The sequence below is a fragment of the Alternaria incomplexa genome (assembly GCF_024043165.1).
Source record: "Alternaria incomplexa strain BMP 0042 chromosome Unknown scaffold_11, whole genome shotgun sequence".
Classification (NCBI taxonomy): domain Eukaryota; kingdom Fungi; phylum Ascomycota; class Dothideomycetes; order Pleosporales; family Pleosporaceae; genus Alternaria; species Alternaria incomplexa.
Window position 1 is genome coordinate 1,420,255 of NW_026249860.1, and position 17,362 is coordinate 1,437,616.

The window sequence follows — 17,362 nt, forward strand, 5'->3', positions numbered from 1 at the left end:
AGACGGGCTCCACCTGTGCAATTCCTGCGTTCATGTGTCCGGTCAAGAACCCCACTGTGGGCGGCGATCTAGCAGCGTCGCAGCATGCGCAGGAGGAGCGGTGAACTGCGGTGAACTGCCGGCGGCCGTGGGCGTGACGTCTAGCGCGCGCCATGGCATCAACACGAATGGCACGATTAGCACGATGGACACGATGTTGGCACGCTGGTGTTTATGCGACGATGTTGTGCGCGCACGTGAGGGGCGGTGCTGCTGTGTTGTCTTCGTGTTCGCGAGCCACGTTGTGTTTTGCTACGAGGAGGCGCCGCCCTGCCATGTCATCGGCGTGGCAGATTGCATCACGGGACCAGGGCGCGCGATGATGCGCATGAGGCGGTGAGGAGAGGCCGAACTGGATGGATGTTTTGAATGAGGTTGGATATAGCAGGCCCTTGGGCCAGTGGGAGCCGACATGCAGGTGCATTAGCCATGAACCATCCCCGTGCGCTGGCCAGCGCTAGGGCAAAGGGCCTTTCCTCGGCGGCGCCCACGGCCTGCTGAGTGATTGAAGGATCAAAAGACTCCCCACAGACCAGACGAGCACACAATCTCACCGCGCCGACGGCATGCGAACTGCACTTCCGCAGCCCTGGTCAGTCTGGTCGAGTCTGCTTCTATCGCCTCTATCTGCCGCTTTGGGGGGTCTTTGTCTGCTTGGTCCTCTCGGTCGCCTTGCAGGTGTCTTGCAGGTGCCACAGCCTCTACATGAATCTATAAGGCGCAGCACTCTATATTTACAGACGCGTGCATTGCATACATCGCATACAAGAGCGGTGAAGGCCCCAGTTGGAGTTAGTTGGAGGCATTGGAGACATTGGAGGAAATGACTTGTCTCGTTGACGCTGGCTGCTATGATGGGGTGCTGGCAGGCGCCCGCAGACAGCCGTCGAGTACCGACATCTGAATCTGATTAAGTGCAATGCAATCACCACGTCTTGGCTGACAAGCGCATGGTTTTGCATTAGTTGGATGAGGCAGCTCGACCCGGAGCAGGCCTTCCCTCGATGAAGATCATCAGAAATAACCGCCCACGCGCGAACGATGCCAGCGCACGGCGTGGGTAAATACTGTCCCACGCATCTTGCAATGTGAGAGCGCGTGGGGTGCGTGGGTGTTGCCGTTCGTCGCGGTTCGCCGTGTCCTGAGACATTCACTGTGGTTGACAACCACGGCCTTGGCATCGCTTAGGATACTCGATACGGCCATGCGCAACCCTCTCCAATGCTTTTCTTCGGCCCTACACCACTCGTAACCATCCCGCATACGGAGCGGGTCACCTGTCAACCGTACACCATCACCACCACCAACAGCGCAGAGTCCTTCTATATACATACATTACCCCTCTAGTGCACCTCGGCTCTGGACCTCGCTCGCCATGTCACTCCAGAGCGCGGCAGACGTGCCGCTTCTCATTAGCTCTCCCAATTCGTCGTCTGAGCGCCGTATATCGCCGTCGTGGTCCATTGCGCAGCTCAAGGCCCGCCTCGAGCCCATCACCGGTGTGCCCGCCAGCAGTCAACAGCTGTCGCTGCGCGTGGGCTCTCAGGATGCCGTCGCCCTCACGGCCGCCGACGAGGAACAGACGCGTCTTGCTGCCTTCCCGCTGCAGCCGTATGCGGAGATAACCGTAAGTGCTTCTTCTGCTCTCTCATTGCACGCGCGCCGCAGCCCTGTCCTGGCTGTGTCGACGCTGCCGTCCTCTCGCGAGCTGCCACATCTCTGCCACCCCGGCTCGCCTCTCTACTTCCTTGTATCTACTCTACACCCACGCCTAGCAGTTTCATGCGTCGCTCTCCTCGACTGCCCCATTCGTTGTCAGGTCCGACGTTGAGGCTGCGCGCTCCAGTCAGGTCATGCCTGCATATTCGCATGCCCCGCACTGCCCCTCTCTTCCCAAATGCTGCGCCTTGGCACGCGATCCGCGCGGAAGCCATCCTTCGTTTCATCTGAGTTACCAGATCGTCTGCAAGCGTTGGGCACGCCGGGACGCTGCTGGCACTCGGCATTCGATACCGACGACATAAACTTTCGCAATACCGGATAGCCTTTCGCTGCTGTCTTGCCATTTCTTTTTCGGCGATTCGGCCCTACTCCAATGCCTTACATGGCCTCATGAATCACCCCTTGTACCGGCCACCTTGCTAGAGCAATCTCAACTGACATCCCCGAGCAAATGAATGCTCGCAAACATGCTCCCGAGCTGACAGCCACGTCTAGGTCGTTGACACTCGTCCGCCGGGTGCGAGGACGGACTTCACCGACCTGTCGTCCGTTGAGAAGTACGAAATGCCCGCAGCTGAGTACGAGCATCGGACCGACAGCGTACTTGCATGGAAGAAGGCGCAAAAGCTGGGTCGTTTTGACCCCGATGCTGGCAGCATCGAGCAGCAAAAGATCCGCGCCTCAGAACGGGAGGTAGAGGAACGAGGTAAGCCGTATATCTCCCGCATGTTTCACCCACACCGTTGAGCCGTACGTTTGCGCGGCAGAGCGAACGCCGGAACCCGGACATCAACCATCGCATTGCAGCCTTGTAGTCATCCATGTCGTTCCAACGTGCAAACCGGAGATGCTTCAAACTCTTCCCAAACCGGACTGCTGCATACCTCCAAGGTTGCCGCCTCATCATAACAGGATTCACTATGTCTCAGCCTGTCATTACCCTCCGACAAAGACATCTGAGCGACAGGCAAGGCAATCTCGCATACCGAGTATCCTCTGACCAAACCCGTCATACACGACTACCCTTTCCGGCCCCCTGCATCCAACCCTTGGCCCAGACCTCCACAGCCGAGCGTATGGCGCTGGAAGCACATCCGTTAGGCAAATGCCATAGTAAACCGATTAACACTCGGAAATCGCTTCGAGTGTTGCCGTCCTCCAACGACTGTCGTCGCTCCGCTAGGTTACCCGTTTCTGGCAGGGACCGGGCAGCGGCAAAGGGTGCAAGTCGCCGAAACCCTAAACTCAATTCTCAAAATAAGCGATCGACGCCTTCCTTGCCACCCAGCCTCATTATTCTCCCCATTCTCCAGCTTCATTCGTCGACCAAGTCTCTCGGTAATACACTTCGACTACGACATGGTCCATTTCCTGAAATCTCCCTCTTCCTGCTCGCCCGAGCGAGATCGTCAGGGTGGTTTAGGGCACCAGATCCTCGGATGGCGCGGCCCGCATTTTTCCTTGCTTTCCAAAACACATCAGCACGTTACGCATCGTTTACTTCGCTGAATGCCATTATCCCCGAAGGATGTGTTGGAGATTTGTGTTGATGGATCCAACGCCGCACCACGCCTCGATATTCGCGCATCACTGCCTCGCTATAGCATTGCATTGGGCAGCGCCTGCATCTGTCTCGAACAATCAGGCCGCCTTCCCCGCTTGAGCCTCGCTGTCGCCACCACATCTCGAGTAAGATGTGATCGGTGTGCATGAGGGACAGATTAGGCGTGCAATGATCTTGGGTTTCCGCGCATACGCGATGCTAGTTGCCAAACTGCCCGCCCGGCCGTCGGGACGTTGTTGTCCACTTACCTGTTCCGTTCCGCCTGGGCACAGGTTTGCTTCTTTTGCTCGCTTTCGCGTATACCTCCTGTCTACGCCCAAACCATGGACGGATACGAGGGTTCGATAGGTTGGGCTCCACTGAACAGCGAACGGAGCTGATCTCGTACGATTATCCTGGCTGCATTCATACTTACACTTTGGTCTCCTTTACCGCATGTATACTTGCGAAGCGAATCGATTCAACTAACGCAAAACCCTTATTAGGCCTTTTTGTAAACGGTCGTGTTCGCCTCCTACCCGAGTCAGATGCGCGTCGGGGAACCATCTCCTATATTGGCCTTGTCCCTGAGATACCGGGTATAGGCGTCTGGATCGGCGTCACCCTCGACGAACCGACAGGCAAGAACGATGGCAGCGTCAAGGGCAAGCGATACTTTGAGTGCGGCAGCAATTACGGCGTCTTTGTAAGACCTGAACGCTGCGAGGCCGGCGATTTCCCCGCCCTTGACATGGGGGATGAGGATCTGGAGGAGCTGTGATCGGAGCTCCGAAAAGGGGGGATGACAGGACAAGTATATCGGAGAACCACGGTGATCGAGAAGGGGGATCAGGGTAAGCTGCCACGTGGCGGCTTGGGTGGTGGAACGGAATTGACTTCAACCTACAAGTGTAACTTCAAGCTGACTCTTCGCCTCCGATTACAAAGACGTCGCCATCGACACATCGTAGCACTTCTCCGCTGTCCTAGCAGTAGCAGTCCGCGTTCTGTTCATACTCCTCTGTCACCGAGGAAGAGGGACTAGATAGTCCATAGTCAGCAAGAATGACCGCCTGAACCATCACCGTGACGACTATATTGACTTGATCTCTATTTCGACCCTAGCATGACAACTGACATGACGTTCACTCTGCAAGGTACCTGTTCATCTACCACGTGGTATGTCCTCATATGTAGATGGCGAAGTTCTTATCCTGTTCTTCGTTTGGTTAGATCCTATCTTATTTATGATACTCAAGGCGAAATAGCCATTTGGCTGCACGAACGGCAGGCGGTGGTGGAAGTTATCTCTACCTAGGTATGCTAGCCCAATCGCTTGCCAACATAGTTAGTCGAGCCAACTGCCTGTAGCTTCCATGGGGGTTAGAGTAAGGGTGACCCTATGCCTTGTCACCACACGTCCATACCTTAGGTACCTAGTGGCCGCTCCTCCTCCGATAAGCTCATCTGTATACCTTTGCAGTCCAATTTCCCCGCCCGGAATTCCACGAGTACTGCGAGAGAGGGCTCTCTGCGGCTCTACTTAGTCTGGATAGATAATATCCAACATGAAACTCGACCTATTAACCATCACAGCAAGTGAGCTACATCGCCTCCTTAGCGACGGACACATCACCAGCCTCGATCTCGTACGCCAATACCACAATCAGATTATCAAACACAACGACAGACTCAAAGCTATGATATCGATTTCGCCGCTTCCACATCTGGAGAAGATTGCGGCTAAGCTGGATGATGAAAGGCGGAGGGGGGTTGTGAGGAGTGCGCTGCATGGTATACCGTTTATAGTCAAGGTGAGTGTACATGAATGTCCTTCCTGAAATCGCTGACGGGATTTAAAGGATGCTATGGATACGTCGAGCGAGTTCCGGCTTGAATCTACGAATGGTGGGTGGGCGTTTGTGGGGTCGAGGCCGAGAGAGACTGCCACGGTTGTTAAGATGGCAGTGGATGCTGGACTGATATTAATGGGGAAGGCGAATCTCTCCGTACGTTTTGGCTCGTCTTCTCGAGATCCTGAACTAACTCCCCTAGCAATTCGGGAACTGGAAGTGAGTAAAGTACGGAAACGCGGAACGTTGTTAATAAACCTCTGCAGAGGGTCCGTTATGAGCGGCGGCTGGTCTGCACGCGGCGGTCAAACGCAATCCGCCTACGTACGCGGAGGTGTCATCAACGACGGTATCTACGGCCATTCAGTAAAGCCTCTCCACAGTTCACGCCTATTCCAATCCCAATACTCACGTCCCTACAGAACCCATCCGGCTCATCAACAGGATCAGCCGTAGCCGTCAGCGCAGGTTTCGCCCCCCTCTCCATCGGCGCCGACTTCAATGGTTCTCTCACGAATCCAGCTATTCGTGCGGCTTTGTACACTATCCGCACTACGCCTGGTATAGTATCGGAACACGGGGGGTTCCCGTTTTCGAAGAATAGGGATAGTGTTGGGCCTATGGCGAGGAGTGTTGAGGACATTGTTGGTTTGCTGGATGTTATTGTGGATGTGGAGCAACCGGGAGTGCCTGATCGAGGGTATAATAATACTGAGGTTTCGAGAGGGTGGAAGGATATTTCTTTTGGTACTTTGGATCCAAAGCACTGGCGTTTACCAAAAGCCGTTCAGAAGCCGCAACCTGGATCACTGAACCAAATCGTAAGTACACTCCCAACGAAACAGAACCATGCCTTACCCAGCGAGCAGGTACGAGAAACACTTGCAGCCTACAAAAAGATCTCAACATCAGCCAAACGCGTCGTCGGCCCAGTCGACCCAATCTCCGCTTCAACATTAGATGAAAGCATGAACGATGTCTTAACCACAATCAGTCAGCTCAATAACACCAAATATACAAGAAACCCCCACTAAGCACATCCCCAGAAAACGATTTCTCCACCCTCTTCAAAGCCTACACAAACGGCCTGGACACACCCAAAGTCAAGACCCTTGCGGAACTGATCGAGTTCAACGAAGAACATTGCGAAATCGAACTACCAGCCTGTAAGACAGCCCGTTAATGCCATTCTCATCTTCTGTTCACCGCTAAAGCCAGCTATCGTTAGTTTCTCCGAGACAAGACAAGCTTATTCAAAGTCTGGAAGATGCGAACTCGCTCACGGATGCAGAGTATGACCGTCTGGATGTGAAGGCGACTGCCTCCGCCACCTCCAACGCAATCGACAAAACGCTCCACTCTCACAACGTCGACGTTGTTATAAGTCCGGCGGATAGCCGGCTACCTGACGTTGTTGCCTTGGCCAGTAAGCCTCCTTTGCCCTGTACACGTCTATCAACTAAGCTTCTTCTTACTACGTGCACAGGATATCCGTCGGTGACTCTTCCGCTTGGGTATCTGGATTGGAATGGGCGGCCGTTTGGGTTGCTTGTTGTTGGGGGGAAGTACCAGGAAGGTCTTCTTTTGGATGTTGCGAGACTGTGGGAAGCAACATTCCCGGCTAGAAAGACGCCAGATTTGGAGGGTGCTGGTAAGGCGTCGGGTGCTGTTGTGTGAGTGATATATGTTGCTGCAACACTAGGCCCAGATGAAAGGCAGCCTCATCTGGGAATCACGTGCGTTGTTAGGATGACATGAATGCTCATGTTTAGGTGACATTCAACATCTCCAATTCATATCATATCATATCATCCCTGTCTCATTCGACTATGCAAATCCCATCACATCTTCCCACTAAGTCACGCATACCCATTCGCCCCCAACCACTCCCTAACAACCCCCGCATCCCTCTCGGCATACGCCGCATAACTCCTAATCGTATCATCCACAACCTCAAGCCCCTTATTATACCCCCTCGTATCCTTCCCCTTAAAGAACTCCTGAATCTCATCCGCCACCTGACTATCCGTAAACTTATTCAATCCAAACCTGAGGAACCTCTCTAGGACAACCGGGTTCCCAGCAAGCGCAGGATGCACCTTGGAGTCCCAGTTATCGCGAATGTAGTGCCAGACCTCCGGGCGGACCTTTGAGTTGTTGGCGAGGGCAATGGTGGAGCTGTGCTTGTCTTGCATGGCGACGGCGTCGGAGAAGACAAAGTCCATGACTTGCTTTGCGAGGTCGGGGGTTTGGACGCGGCCGAGGGAGCCGAGGCAGATTTCTTTGCCGTCGATGGACGTGGTGTGAAGGTATTCGTTTTGCACGGCCTTGAGTGCTGGTTCGCCGCGGTTCTTGATGGCAGTGGCGAAGACGGCGCGGCGGAGCGAGGGGTGGATGGCCTTGTTGTCTCCATTGATGTAGGCGTCGAAACGCTTGAGGGCCTCGTCGACGGTGGCTTTGTGGCCGACGATGCCGGCGGAGAGGATGAGGCTGGCGCGAAGTTGGCCGACGAGGTAGTTCTCGCCATCCTTGAACTCCCAGCCGACCTTTTCGACTGCTGGGGTGATGAGCTTGAGGTGGTACTTCCTCAGTCCCTCGCTGATGTCTTCGCTGCCGGAGAAGACACTGCGGACGTTGCCAATGTTGGTCAGAATCTGAGACCATACAAGGTAGTCAGACTCGTCCTGGAAGCGCTCTGCCAGTGCGAGGAGACCAGCGGTGGAGCCGTAACCTGCTACCGCGTTGGCGTAGGCGTCACCTACGAGGCCAATCTTGTCTTGCACGGTGAGCTGATCGCGGTCCTCTCCGAGCTTCTTCAAGCGGTCCGCAGGGTAGTTGGTGCGGTAGAAACCAGTGAGGTCCTTGTTGAGCAGGTAGAAGCTGTCGCTGACGTTGCGGATTGTGTCTTCCTTCTGTGTCATAGCAGTGGTCTCGTGCACAGACGCGCTGGAAGCTGAGTCGCCAGAGTGAAGGCCAAGCGGAATCCACCAGGTAGTTTGGTCCTCTTCGGGCTTGACGTTACCCGCAAGGAGGAAGCGCTGTTGACGCAGTCCAATCTGACCAGGCTCTTCAGCTACGGTGACGACTGGGAAACCGATCCTGCGAACCCAGAGGTCCATGAAGGTGTTGACGTTTTGACCAGACGCCTTGCTAAGGGCAGACCACAGGTCGTTGGTAGTGGCGTTGGAGTACTGGTGGGCCTTGAGATAGTCGGCAACACCCTGCAGGAAGACCTTCTCGCCAAGGTGAGCGCTCAGCATGCGGATGACTGAGGAACCCTTGAGGTAGGAGATGTGGTCAAAGATCTGGTCGACCTCAAGACCGTCGTATACGGGTACTTCGATAGGATGCGATGTTCGTAGCGCGTCAAGGGCGAAAGCTTGTTGGACGGATTCAGTCTAGAGAAAATGTCAACAGGCTGATAGTAGATACCTCGAGATTTGTGACGTACGACAAACTGTCCCCAGACGTTCCATTCTAGTGGAGATTAGCAGAGATTCTTATACTGTTTTTTCTAGACGTACCTGGGTATAGGTGATCAATGGCAAGCCATCCAACCCATGTCGCGAAACCCTCGTTGAGCCAAAGCTCACTCCACCAGTCCATGGTGACAAGGTTACCGAACCACTGATGGGCAAGCTCGTGAGCAACAACGTAGGCGACCCTGTTGCGGTAGCTGTCGGCAGATGTAGCGGGATCGAAGAGCACAGCGGTAGTCCTGGTGACGTTAACATAAAGTCCAGCTTGTTCAAGCGCTTGACGCACCTGTAGGTAATGAGACCCCAGTTCTCCATAGCTCCGTGCGAGAACTCGTGAACAGCCAGCAGATCGACCTTGGGAAGAGGGTAGTCGATCTGGAAGACCTCGGAGAAGTAGTCGACAATCTTGTGGCAGTTGTCCAGAGCGAAACGACCCTGCTCCTTCAGACCACGGGTAGTGTAGACCCTGACAGGTATGTTCTTTCCGTTGTACTTGCGCTCGGTGAAAGCCTCGACGTACTCAAAGTCACCGATGGCCCACGCCAGCAGGTATGTGGACATGATGGGCGATCGCTCGAAGACGACAGTGTGGAAGCCGTCCCGCTTGCTGGGCTTGATCTCCTTCTCAGGCATGTTGCTGAGGGCGACCTGGTCCTTGGGCACTTCGAGCTCAACGTCGAAGGTAGCCTTCAGGTTGGGCTCGTCGAAGCAGGGGAAAGCGCGGCGGGCGTCGCAGGCCTCGAATTGGGTGCTAAACATGTAGTGGAACTCGTCGTCCTTTGCGACGGAAGCGGGGACGTCGCCCTTGGGCTTGTACTTGGAGCGGTAGAAGCCGGCCATGATGTTGTTGACAAAGCCCTCAAACTTGATCTCCAGCTGTGCTTCGCCTGAGTAGCTGATCTTCTCGCCAAAGTCGAGTGTGACCTGTTGCCTCTTCTCATCGTATGAGATGTCCTTTGCTGACAGTGTCTTGTCGCCAGCCTTCAACTCGGCGGTTTGCAGCTTCAGCTGATGTGCGTTGAGGACGAGGGTGTTGAAGCCATCTTCCTTTGTGATCTTGGTGGTGACGTTGACAGTACCCTTGTAGGCAAACTTGCCGCCAAATTCGAGGTCGTGGAGGGAGAGGGCGTAGTGCGAAGGTTTGGCCCTGGGATGTTAGCTTGGTTATAGTACTGGAGAGAGATCAACTAACCATGCGGGGAGGACATCGCGATCTGAAGCCATGTTGACGAAACTGCTGGTGACTTCGCTCTGGCAGAACCTCTTTTGTGCTGCAAACGTGTTTGTGTTTGCTACGGCAAGCCTCGGTCTTAGGCGTAGTTGGGTACGTGGGGCAGACTCAAGCTCTCTAGCTGCAGAAGAGAAGCTTCTAGAGCGGGTGAAGTGGGTCGGGGAGAGTGAATGCGATATAGCAGAATACAGACGCGTAGGATGATTAGCTCTACACCTCAATTGTCGAGAGCAGAGTCTCGCGGAAACCAGTAGGGTAGCCAGAGTGAAGGTCCGCGGGGGAGGCGGCCAGGGAATGTGAACGGAACAGGCTTGAGCAAAAGAGGAAAGAGGGGTGTCAATGTTTCAATTGGACTGGCATGAGATGATGCGTGTAGGCTTAGAGGGGAAGGTGCGCGTGCGGCACGCCGAAGCGCCCCACCTAGGCTGAATCCCTGCGTTCGGCTTTAGCGCGGGGTCTTGGGTGCATTTATCTAGATCCAGATGGGAGGATGCTGGAGCGGCATTCCATCTTGCTGTTCTTTTATGTATGCGTTGTGATGGTTGAAGCGCGTTGTCCCCCGAGGTCTGCAGTGCCCTCCTCTCTCCATCTGCTCGAAGCATGTGTGTCACGCACAAGCTGATGAATATCAATCCTGAAAGTGGTATGCCATTGACGCCTGCAAATGCTTCAGTATACGCCCCAGCCATGCGATAGTATCCTTTCCACCACGCCCAACAGCCACAAACGCCTCGCAGACCTCTACATTGCAGACCCGCACCCCCATCTCCCCAATCGACCACCCCCATTCAAACCCTGATCAAAACATCCAAACATTGTATCCTCCACTCCTTCTTCCCCAACAACCCCTTAACCCACTCATAACCCTGCCCTTCACTCTGGCCCAATCCAACCCTCCCCCTAACCCCCTCCACCGCCCCCCTCACCACCGCCTTGGCCGTATGATTCGCCGCCTGCGCCAGCACACCCGCCGTCTCCGCAACAGTGCCGTTCAGCGCCAGCTCCGCGCTATCGGACAGCGGCGCATCGAACCACGGGGTGTGGAAGTCGAAGAGGGCGACGACGAGGATGAAGAGGAGGAGCGAGCAGTACACGCAGGGTCGGTTGAGGAAGTAGGTTGCTGAGATGAAGAGGACGAGGTAGACGGGGGAGGCGTGCGTTCGTAATCTGTGGGGGGAGGTGTTAGGGAGGGAGTGCGCGTGCAGTGGGAGGGAGATGCGGTGGGTGGGTGCTTACAAGAAGAACAGGACGGGGATCCAGCTGCGGAGGCAGAACATGGCGGGTTGGTGGGTTGTGCGTGTGACTGTGGTTGTGCGTAGGTAGGGAGCCTCGCGTGCGCACGCTGCAGCCCTGATGGCCCTGACGTATGTTTGGTGTCGTGTGAGGCGCGCACTTTACGGCGATAACTGAGGCGGAGGCGATAATCGTCGACGGCGGACGTGGATGCGCTGACTAATGTGACAAGTCGGCGAGGCGAACGGGCAAAGTGGAAACAGCGAGCGGACGAAGAAATAGCAAATGGGTTTATTAGGATAACAAAGTATCAAAGGTAAGAGGGCTGACGGCTGCGAGATGCATGGATGGTGCGGAGTCCTGGCCGCCGAATTAGCGTCCGCTGATTGGCAGTGCGCCTCCAGGTAAGCATTCGGCTCCCCTTGATGCCTCGAGGCTGCAGTCGGTGGCGCACATGCATGCACTGCTTTTCTCCTGTCTCAGCCTTATCGCTTGCATATTCAGTACATTCCTCTGACCATCTCACGTCTATTCATTTCAAGGTATCTTCCTACATGCCCATTCACCCGTCGTGTGATGTCGTCCAACTCGTCCAACGCCCAACCAGCCAATTATCAGAGGCTACCTCCTTCCATAAAAATGCCACAAAACGCCCACCTAACACAAAAATGCCCAGATACGAAGCAGAGTAGGACCGAACTCGGCCGCCAACAGCAGAAGGGAGCAGCGTCCATGCGCGCGCGGTCTATACGGGCAGGTTGAACTTCTTGCCTTGGATGACCCTGGATGTTGTTAGCATGTTGATGCAAATTCAGTGGCGGTTGGACATACTTGGTGTAGTAAATGTAGAAGAAATCAGAGTACAGGATCGTCTGGATGATGCCGGCAATCACCGCGATCGGGTCGTAGAACTTGGGCACCTCGAAGAAGTAGCGGTAGATCCAGTTGGGGATGTACAGAGCCCGGTACGCACCCAGCGCGAACAGGTAGTGTGTCGTGATCGTTTCCGCCTCGCCGGTCCTTTGCAGCATGAAGAGCTGGGGCAGAATGGCGACTGATTCCAGCCAGATGGAGAAAGCCCAGAGTATCTATTTCAGTCAGCACCTTCCTCTTCCATTGCAAGTCCTGCTGCTACCCACCTCAGAGAACGTGTATTTGTACGGAAACAGTATCGCCAGCACCGCGCTCGCTCCCAGCAGATATTGCACCTTGAACGTGTCGAGATTCGGGTCGTGCGTCGGCTTGTAGTCGTTGAGCATGAGGTAGACGGTGTAGGCGGATGTGCTGATGAAGATGATTTTGAAAATGGTATTGTAGAGCGACTTGGGTTCGTAGAAGGTCCACAGCAGGTCGACGTAACGCGTGAGATAGACCATCAGATAGAGGAATTGTGACTTGAAGGAGATGCCGGACGCGCTCTGTGCCGGGTCAGTATATGCGGCGCATCACGTGTGCATTCCCGATAGACGTACGCTCGACACCTTCATCTTATGCAGCAGAATCAGGATGGATAGCAGGTGGGATAAATCCCCTAGACGTGTTAGCACATCATACTCAAAACATCATTTGGTGTCGCGAGGCCTACCCAGCAGTCGGAAGAGATTCATCATGGCGGTGCGTGGGTCGCTGGTCGCGGCGAAAGGAGCGGCAGAGGTTTGGCGACGTGAGGCGTGGTGGGCGGTGGTTGTTGAGTGCCTGACATAAAAGACACGTTCCGCCAGCTGCTTCACGTAGGGATGGAGCTGTGGAGCCTTGCACGCCAAGACATCCATGCCCCTGCCGCCAACGTCATCCCGATCGCCGCTACTTCCCGCAGCAGTTCGCACCACTGTCGCCATACACTCACCACTTTCACCACCAGTCGGATATGGCCTATCTTCTTGGGTGGAAAGATATTCTCAGGCCGATTCGCGATGGTTACCGCCATCTATTTCCCACTCCGGACTCTGGGCCTACCCCGGAAGAGAGGCGCCAACAGCGCGCATTAGATCGACTGAAGGGCTTCGCCTACTTCGATACCTTTGAGCAATTGGAATCGTGGACCGAGGCTGACTCTGACCCTCTGCAAAGAGCCAATACGCCGTTGTTGCGAGCCACCGGTGGAGTTCCGACCGACGACTGCAAAACTGGTGCTCTCTTGATCCATGACTATTCTGGCAACTACCATGACTACGAAAGCGTGCAGGCCGCCGGTGTAGACAAAGAACTCTACTCGTGTGAATATCTCCAGTTTGTTGATACTTTTGTCTACTTCTCCCATAAGCTGGTCTGTGTGCCCCCACCAACATGGACGAATACGCTTCACCGAAATGGTGTGGAAGCGCTGGGCACCTTCTTGATTGAACCGCAAACCGAAGGCTCGGAACGTTTGTTGAATCATACAACAGAAGAGTCTGGGGATTTGAACTTTCCCATGGCGAAGAAGTTGGCCTCCATTGCAACACACTTCGGCTTCGATGGCTGGCTCATAAACATCGAAAAACCCTTCCCAAGCGACGTGTGGGATCCAGAGGTTCTCGAAGCCTTTCTACGCCAGCTTAAGGCTGAGCTAGGAGTAGATAGACGGCTCATATGGTAACAACCTCCCATCCACTACCACCATGACTGACACATGACTCTATCCCAGGTATGATGCGCTCACCACTCCCAACAAGATATCTTACCAGAACGCGCTGACCAGCTCCAACCTCAAATTTGCCGACGCATGCGAAAACCTACTCACCAATTACTGCTGGACGGACATTCATGTTTCTGAATCAATAAAGCTCGGACAGTACGCTGGCTATCTTGGCCCTTACGCTAAAGGCAAGAAGAAGAGTATCTACTTTGGCGTGGATGTCTGGGCACAGAAGAAGTCTAGTTTTACTCATCCTCGCGTCACATATCCAGAATATGGGGGCGGTGGTACAAACACTGGAGTCGCATTGGCCAGACTCTCAGACACAGGCCTGTCGGTTGGCGTATTTGCACCAGCATGGTCGTTCGAGCATTTTCCAGGCCATGAGCGGGACGTCGAACGCACCGTCTGGGAAGGTACTCCACTACCGGAGGGCATTGAGTGCACCTGCGGAGATTGCACATCGCGCCATCCGCCAAACAAAGAGCGTCCAATCCTACACACAGCCAAAGAGCGCGTGGCAGGCTCAGAACACTTCTTTTACACCGACTTCACCCGCGCATTCTCTCCACATGATGACGACGCAAAACACCTATTCAACAACTGCAACACAAACTCACAACTGGGCTCGCAATCCGTTCTTCCACGTCCAGCCTGCCTTCTCCCCGAAAGCGAATGCGTCACACTCTCGCACCAAATAGAACGCTCTCACAAACAAAACGTCTTAGTAATCAGCTTCATCGAAAAGCATCCAGCTGAAGACTGCGACGTGCAAGCCTTCCTTCCCCTCTACAAACTCAACATGCCAGCCGATGGATCGTTGCAACTCTCAATGGTACTAGACAGCTACGAGGATCCTAGACCACCGGAAATGGAGGACATGACGTTCTTTTTGTACTTCAAATCGGGTAGAACGACGCATTATCACACGTTGCATCTATCGCGGAAGCCGATCGTGTTGCTAGACAGTGTGCCAGGAGCGAGGATAGAAGAGCTGGGTATACAGGTTAAGGGTCCGTTGAGGGGGACTTTACGTGGGCCTGTGAGGTTAATTGGTTTCCAAGACATTTGCATTTCGCCTACATTGAAACTACCTCCAAGCTCCTCTTTCAGTATCAAAGAAGTACGGGTTGAAAAGCGCGGTCAAGGGGAGAGTGCGCATGTCAGGCTGTGCTGGAACTACGAGGATGCAGCGAAGTCCGAATCCAAAACGGCAGGTATGCCGTGGAGCGATATCACTGGTCCTTTTTCACACTTTGAAATTCGAAGTCAAGGGCTGCTGTTTGCTAAAGCGTATGCGTTGGAGCATATTCTGAACGGGAAGTTTGTGGGACGGTATAAGGGGCAAGAGGTTGAGGTTGAGGTTGTGGGGATTGGGTTTGATGGACGCACACTCGCGGAGACGAAGGTCACGTTGGACCTGTAACATGGTTGATTCCACTTCCTTCCACGGTACTGCGGTGACGCAGAGCAGACGAACCACTCACGACTTCTGAAATTCACATCACTACCCAAAATCAAGAATACGTTCCAGGTGCGCCAACTTAGCACGAAGTCTGAGGTAGCGCACTTCAGCTATATAAGCCTCTGTTCGCTACCATCTCCAATCAACGCGATAGTCTTCCATCATACGAATCCCACAGCAAGACTCACCATCCCCTTCCAATTCGAGAATGGTTCTATGCTGACTTTAAGTTTATGGGGAATTAGGGTGTTGGTGAGTTACAAAGCTACCAGACGCGTTGGTTGATGTCAGTTCCATCAACATCTTCCCATGGTACTGCGGTGATGCAGAGTAGACGAGCCACTCAAGACTTCCGAAATTCACATCACATCTACCCAAATTCAAGAATCCGGTTCAGACGCATTAGTTGAGCACGAAGGCTGAAGTCGCGCACTATAGGTATATAAATCCTCGTTTGCTACCCTCCTCCTTCAAGTCAAACCATCCTCCACCAGGCAGTCCTCACAGAAGGACCTTCCATTTCCTTCCGAATCGACAATGGAAGCCCCCCAACAACATCCTGCTCCATCGACGATGAAAATAAACGCCCTTAGGATCGAGTGCGAACTCTACCTCAACAGCTGCCCGGGAAGATCGAACCTGGCCCCAAATACGGGGATCAACGGTTGCATAACAGAGTTTCTTGAAGGAAAGTTTGACGACAATAGCGAGGCCCTAGAGATAATCACCAAAATGGTTTCGTACCGCAACACCTTGACGAGAACAGCAACAGAACTGTTGACCCTCGCGAATATTCCAAAACCCAACGGATTGGACTGCGCACAATTCGACTTTGAGACTTTCCGAAAATCGCAAGCATGCAGAAATAAGGAGCCTAAATACGATCATGCCTTCAGGCAGGTTGCTCGATTCGACAGATCTTTTTTCCCTCCTCCAGATGTCAAAAAAGAGGGTCGACCGTTCGTCAAACCTGTTCAGTATGTCGCTGGGGCTTTGACGCTGGATATCAACACCCACTCGAGCGAGCAGACTGTGGCTGCGGTGCAACGAATTAAATTGAGTATGTACATGAGGTTCTTCATTCTGCAATAGCGCTAACGATAATATGTACACAGGCTACGAGAAGTCGATTCTTCACAAAGATGAAAAGGAAGCCAACAGCTCCACGACCGAAGGCGAGGCGCCCAAAAGCCTCCCAGCACCAAAGTACGCACACTCTCAACCCGAGTAAATCGCCGGCCCAGGGCTAACGTACTTGAAGCTAGAATCATAAATCGCCTTCGTAAAGACAGGATCACTAGTCTTGTAACCCCCCGGAAAGCTAACACCACTCGGCGTCGCACTGCCCCCGCCCGTAACCTTGACCTGGAAGCAACTGACATACGGCTGCGGGTTATTCGCACCAGCATGCAGCGCAATCGCCTCTGCGCGGACCAAGTAGTCCCCGCTCGCAATGTTCTTGGGCACGGTAAAGGCGCGCTTTCCGCAGTTGGCGTTGAGGATCTCGGTGCCCCAGGAGGCTGTTGTGCCCGTGTACCCGTCTTCGGCGACTTTGAAGAAGGAGCCTGAGGTCGCCGTTTTGGCGTCGGCGACTTTGGCCATATATACGAAGACGGGGCCGTAGTGGTTGCCGCCGATGGCGGGTTGGGAGCAGGAGCGGGAGTTGGGCTGGGCGTGCATTTCGACGGTTAGGGAACTGCCGGCTGTGGGGGGTTGTTAGTATGTCATACAGTTCCACATCATCATATCCCCATCACATGTGCCTTGCTGAGTGGACTGAGGATAATGGAAATGGACCGGCAAGGCTTACCAGCGACTTCGCAAACCCCAGACGTGGAAGCTGGGCCGCGTCCGCAGAACATGTCGGGAGAGGTCAGACTGGTGATGGGGCTGTTGTCCTTGACAGTTCGCACACAGGTGCCCGCTTTGTCTTCACTGCCGACCCAAAGTTCTTGCCAGGTCGAGTGTGCGGAGACGGTCGCCGCCGCAGCGAGGAAAACGGTGGCGTACTTCATCTTTGGATTGTTGACGGGATGAGATGGCAGAAAGAGCAAAGAGGGTATGATGATTCGTGTCGAGTCTTTCTTTCGACCACTGGCACCACTCCCAGTATTTATTCCCCTTCACTTCTCAATGTCATGCGCCTTAGGGCTATTTACTAGAGTAATCTAAGAGCGACG

At 54.1% G+C, this 17,362-nt stretch overlaps 6 protein-coding genes across 6 annotated transcripts; 2 read left to right on the forward strand and 4 right to left on the reverse strand.

Moving 5' to 3' along the window:
- Positions 1-1,414: 1,414 nt before the first annotated feature.
- On the forward strand, positions 1,415-4,085 carry J4E90_007868 (uncharacterized protein; the record flags this gene model as incomplete). Its single annotated transcript, XM_051437398.1, has 3 exons — positions 1,415-1,666; positions 2,257-2,467; positions 3,811-4,085. 3 exons carry the CDS (start codon positions 1,415-1,417, stop codon positions 4,083-4,085), a joined length of 738 nt encoding a protein of 245 aa, XP_051289144.1.
- Positions 4,086-7,016: 2,931 nt separating this feature from the next.
- On the reverse strand, positions 7,017-9,860 carry J4E90_007869 (uncharacterized protein; the record flags this gene model as incomplete). Its single annotated transcript, XM_051437399.1, has 5 exons — positions 7,017-8,555; positions 8,609-8,634; positions 8,682-8,875; positions 8,923-9,783; positions 9,829-9,860. 5 exons carry the CDS (start codon positions 9,858-9,860, stop codon positions 7,017-7,019), a joined length of 2,652 nt encoding a protein of 883 aa, XP_051289145.1.
- A 795-nt stretch (positions 9,861-10,655) lies between these two features.
- J4E90_007870 (uncharacterized protein) lies at positions 10,656-11,144 on the reverse strand (the record flags this gene model as incomplete). The annotated part of the gene is made up of 2 exons (XM_051437400.1): positions 10,656-11,034; positions 11,104-11,144. The coding sequence occupies 2 exons, from the start codon at positions 11,142-11,144 to the stop codon at positions 10,656-10,658; spliced, it is 420 nt and encodes a 139-aa protein (XP_051289146.1).
- A 701-nt stretch (positions 11,145-11,845) lies between these two features.
- On the reverse strand, positions 11,846-12,710 carry J4E90_007871 (uncharacterized protein; the record flags this gene model as incomplete). The annotated part of the gene is made up of 5 exons (XM_051437401.1): positions 11,846-11,882; positions 11,932-12,188; positions 12,240-12,518; positions 12,573-12,631; positions 12,686-12,710. 5 exons carry the CDS (start codon positions 12,708-12,710, stop codon positions 11,846-11,848), a joined length of 657 nt encoding a protein of 218 aa, XP_051289147.1.
- Positions 12,711-12,967: 257 nt separating this feature from the next.
- Positions 12,968-14,418, forward strand: J4E90_007872 (uncharacterized protein; the record flags this gene model as incomplete). The annotated part of the gene is made up of 3 exons (XM_051437402.1): positions 12,968-13,674; positions 13,727-14,054; positions 14,098-14,418. The coding sequence occupies 3 exons, from the start codon at positions 12,968-12,970 to the stop codon at positions 14,416-14,418; spliced, it is 1,356 nt and encodes a 451-aa protein (XP_051289148.1).
- A 1,982-nt stretch (positions 14,419-16,400) lies between these two features.
- On the reverse strand, positions 16,401-17,197 carry J4E90_007873 (uncharacterized protein; the record flags this gene model as incomplete). The annotated part of the gene is made up of 2 exons (XM_051437403.1): positions 16,401-16,885; positions 16,993-17,197. The coding sequence occupies 2 exons, from the start codon at positions 17,195-17,197 to the stop codon at positions 16,401-16,403; spliced, it is 690 nt and encodes a 229-aa protein (XP_051289149.1).
- Positions 17,198-17,362: the final 165 nt, after the last annotated feature.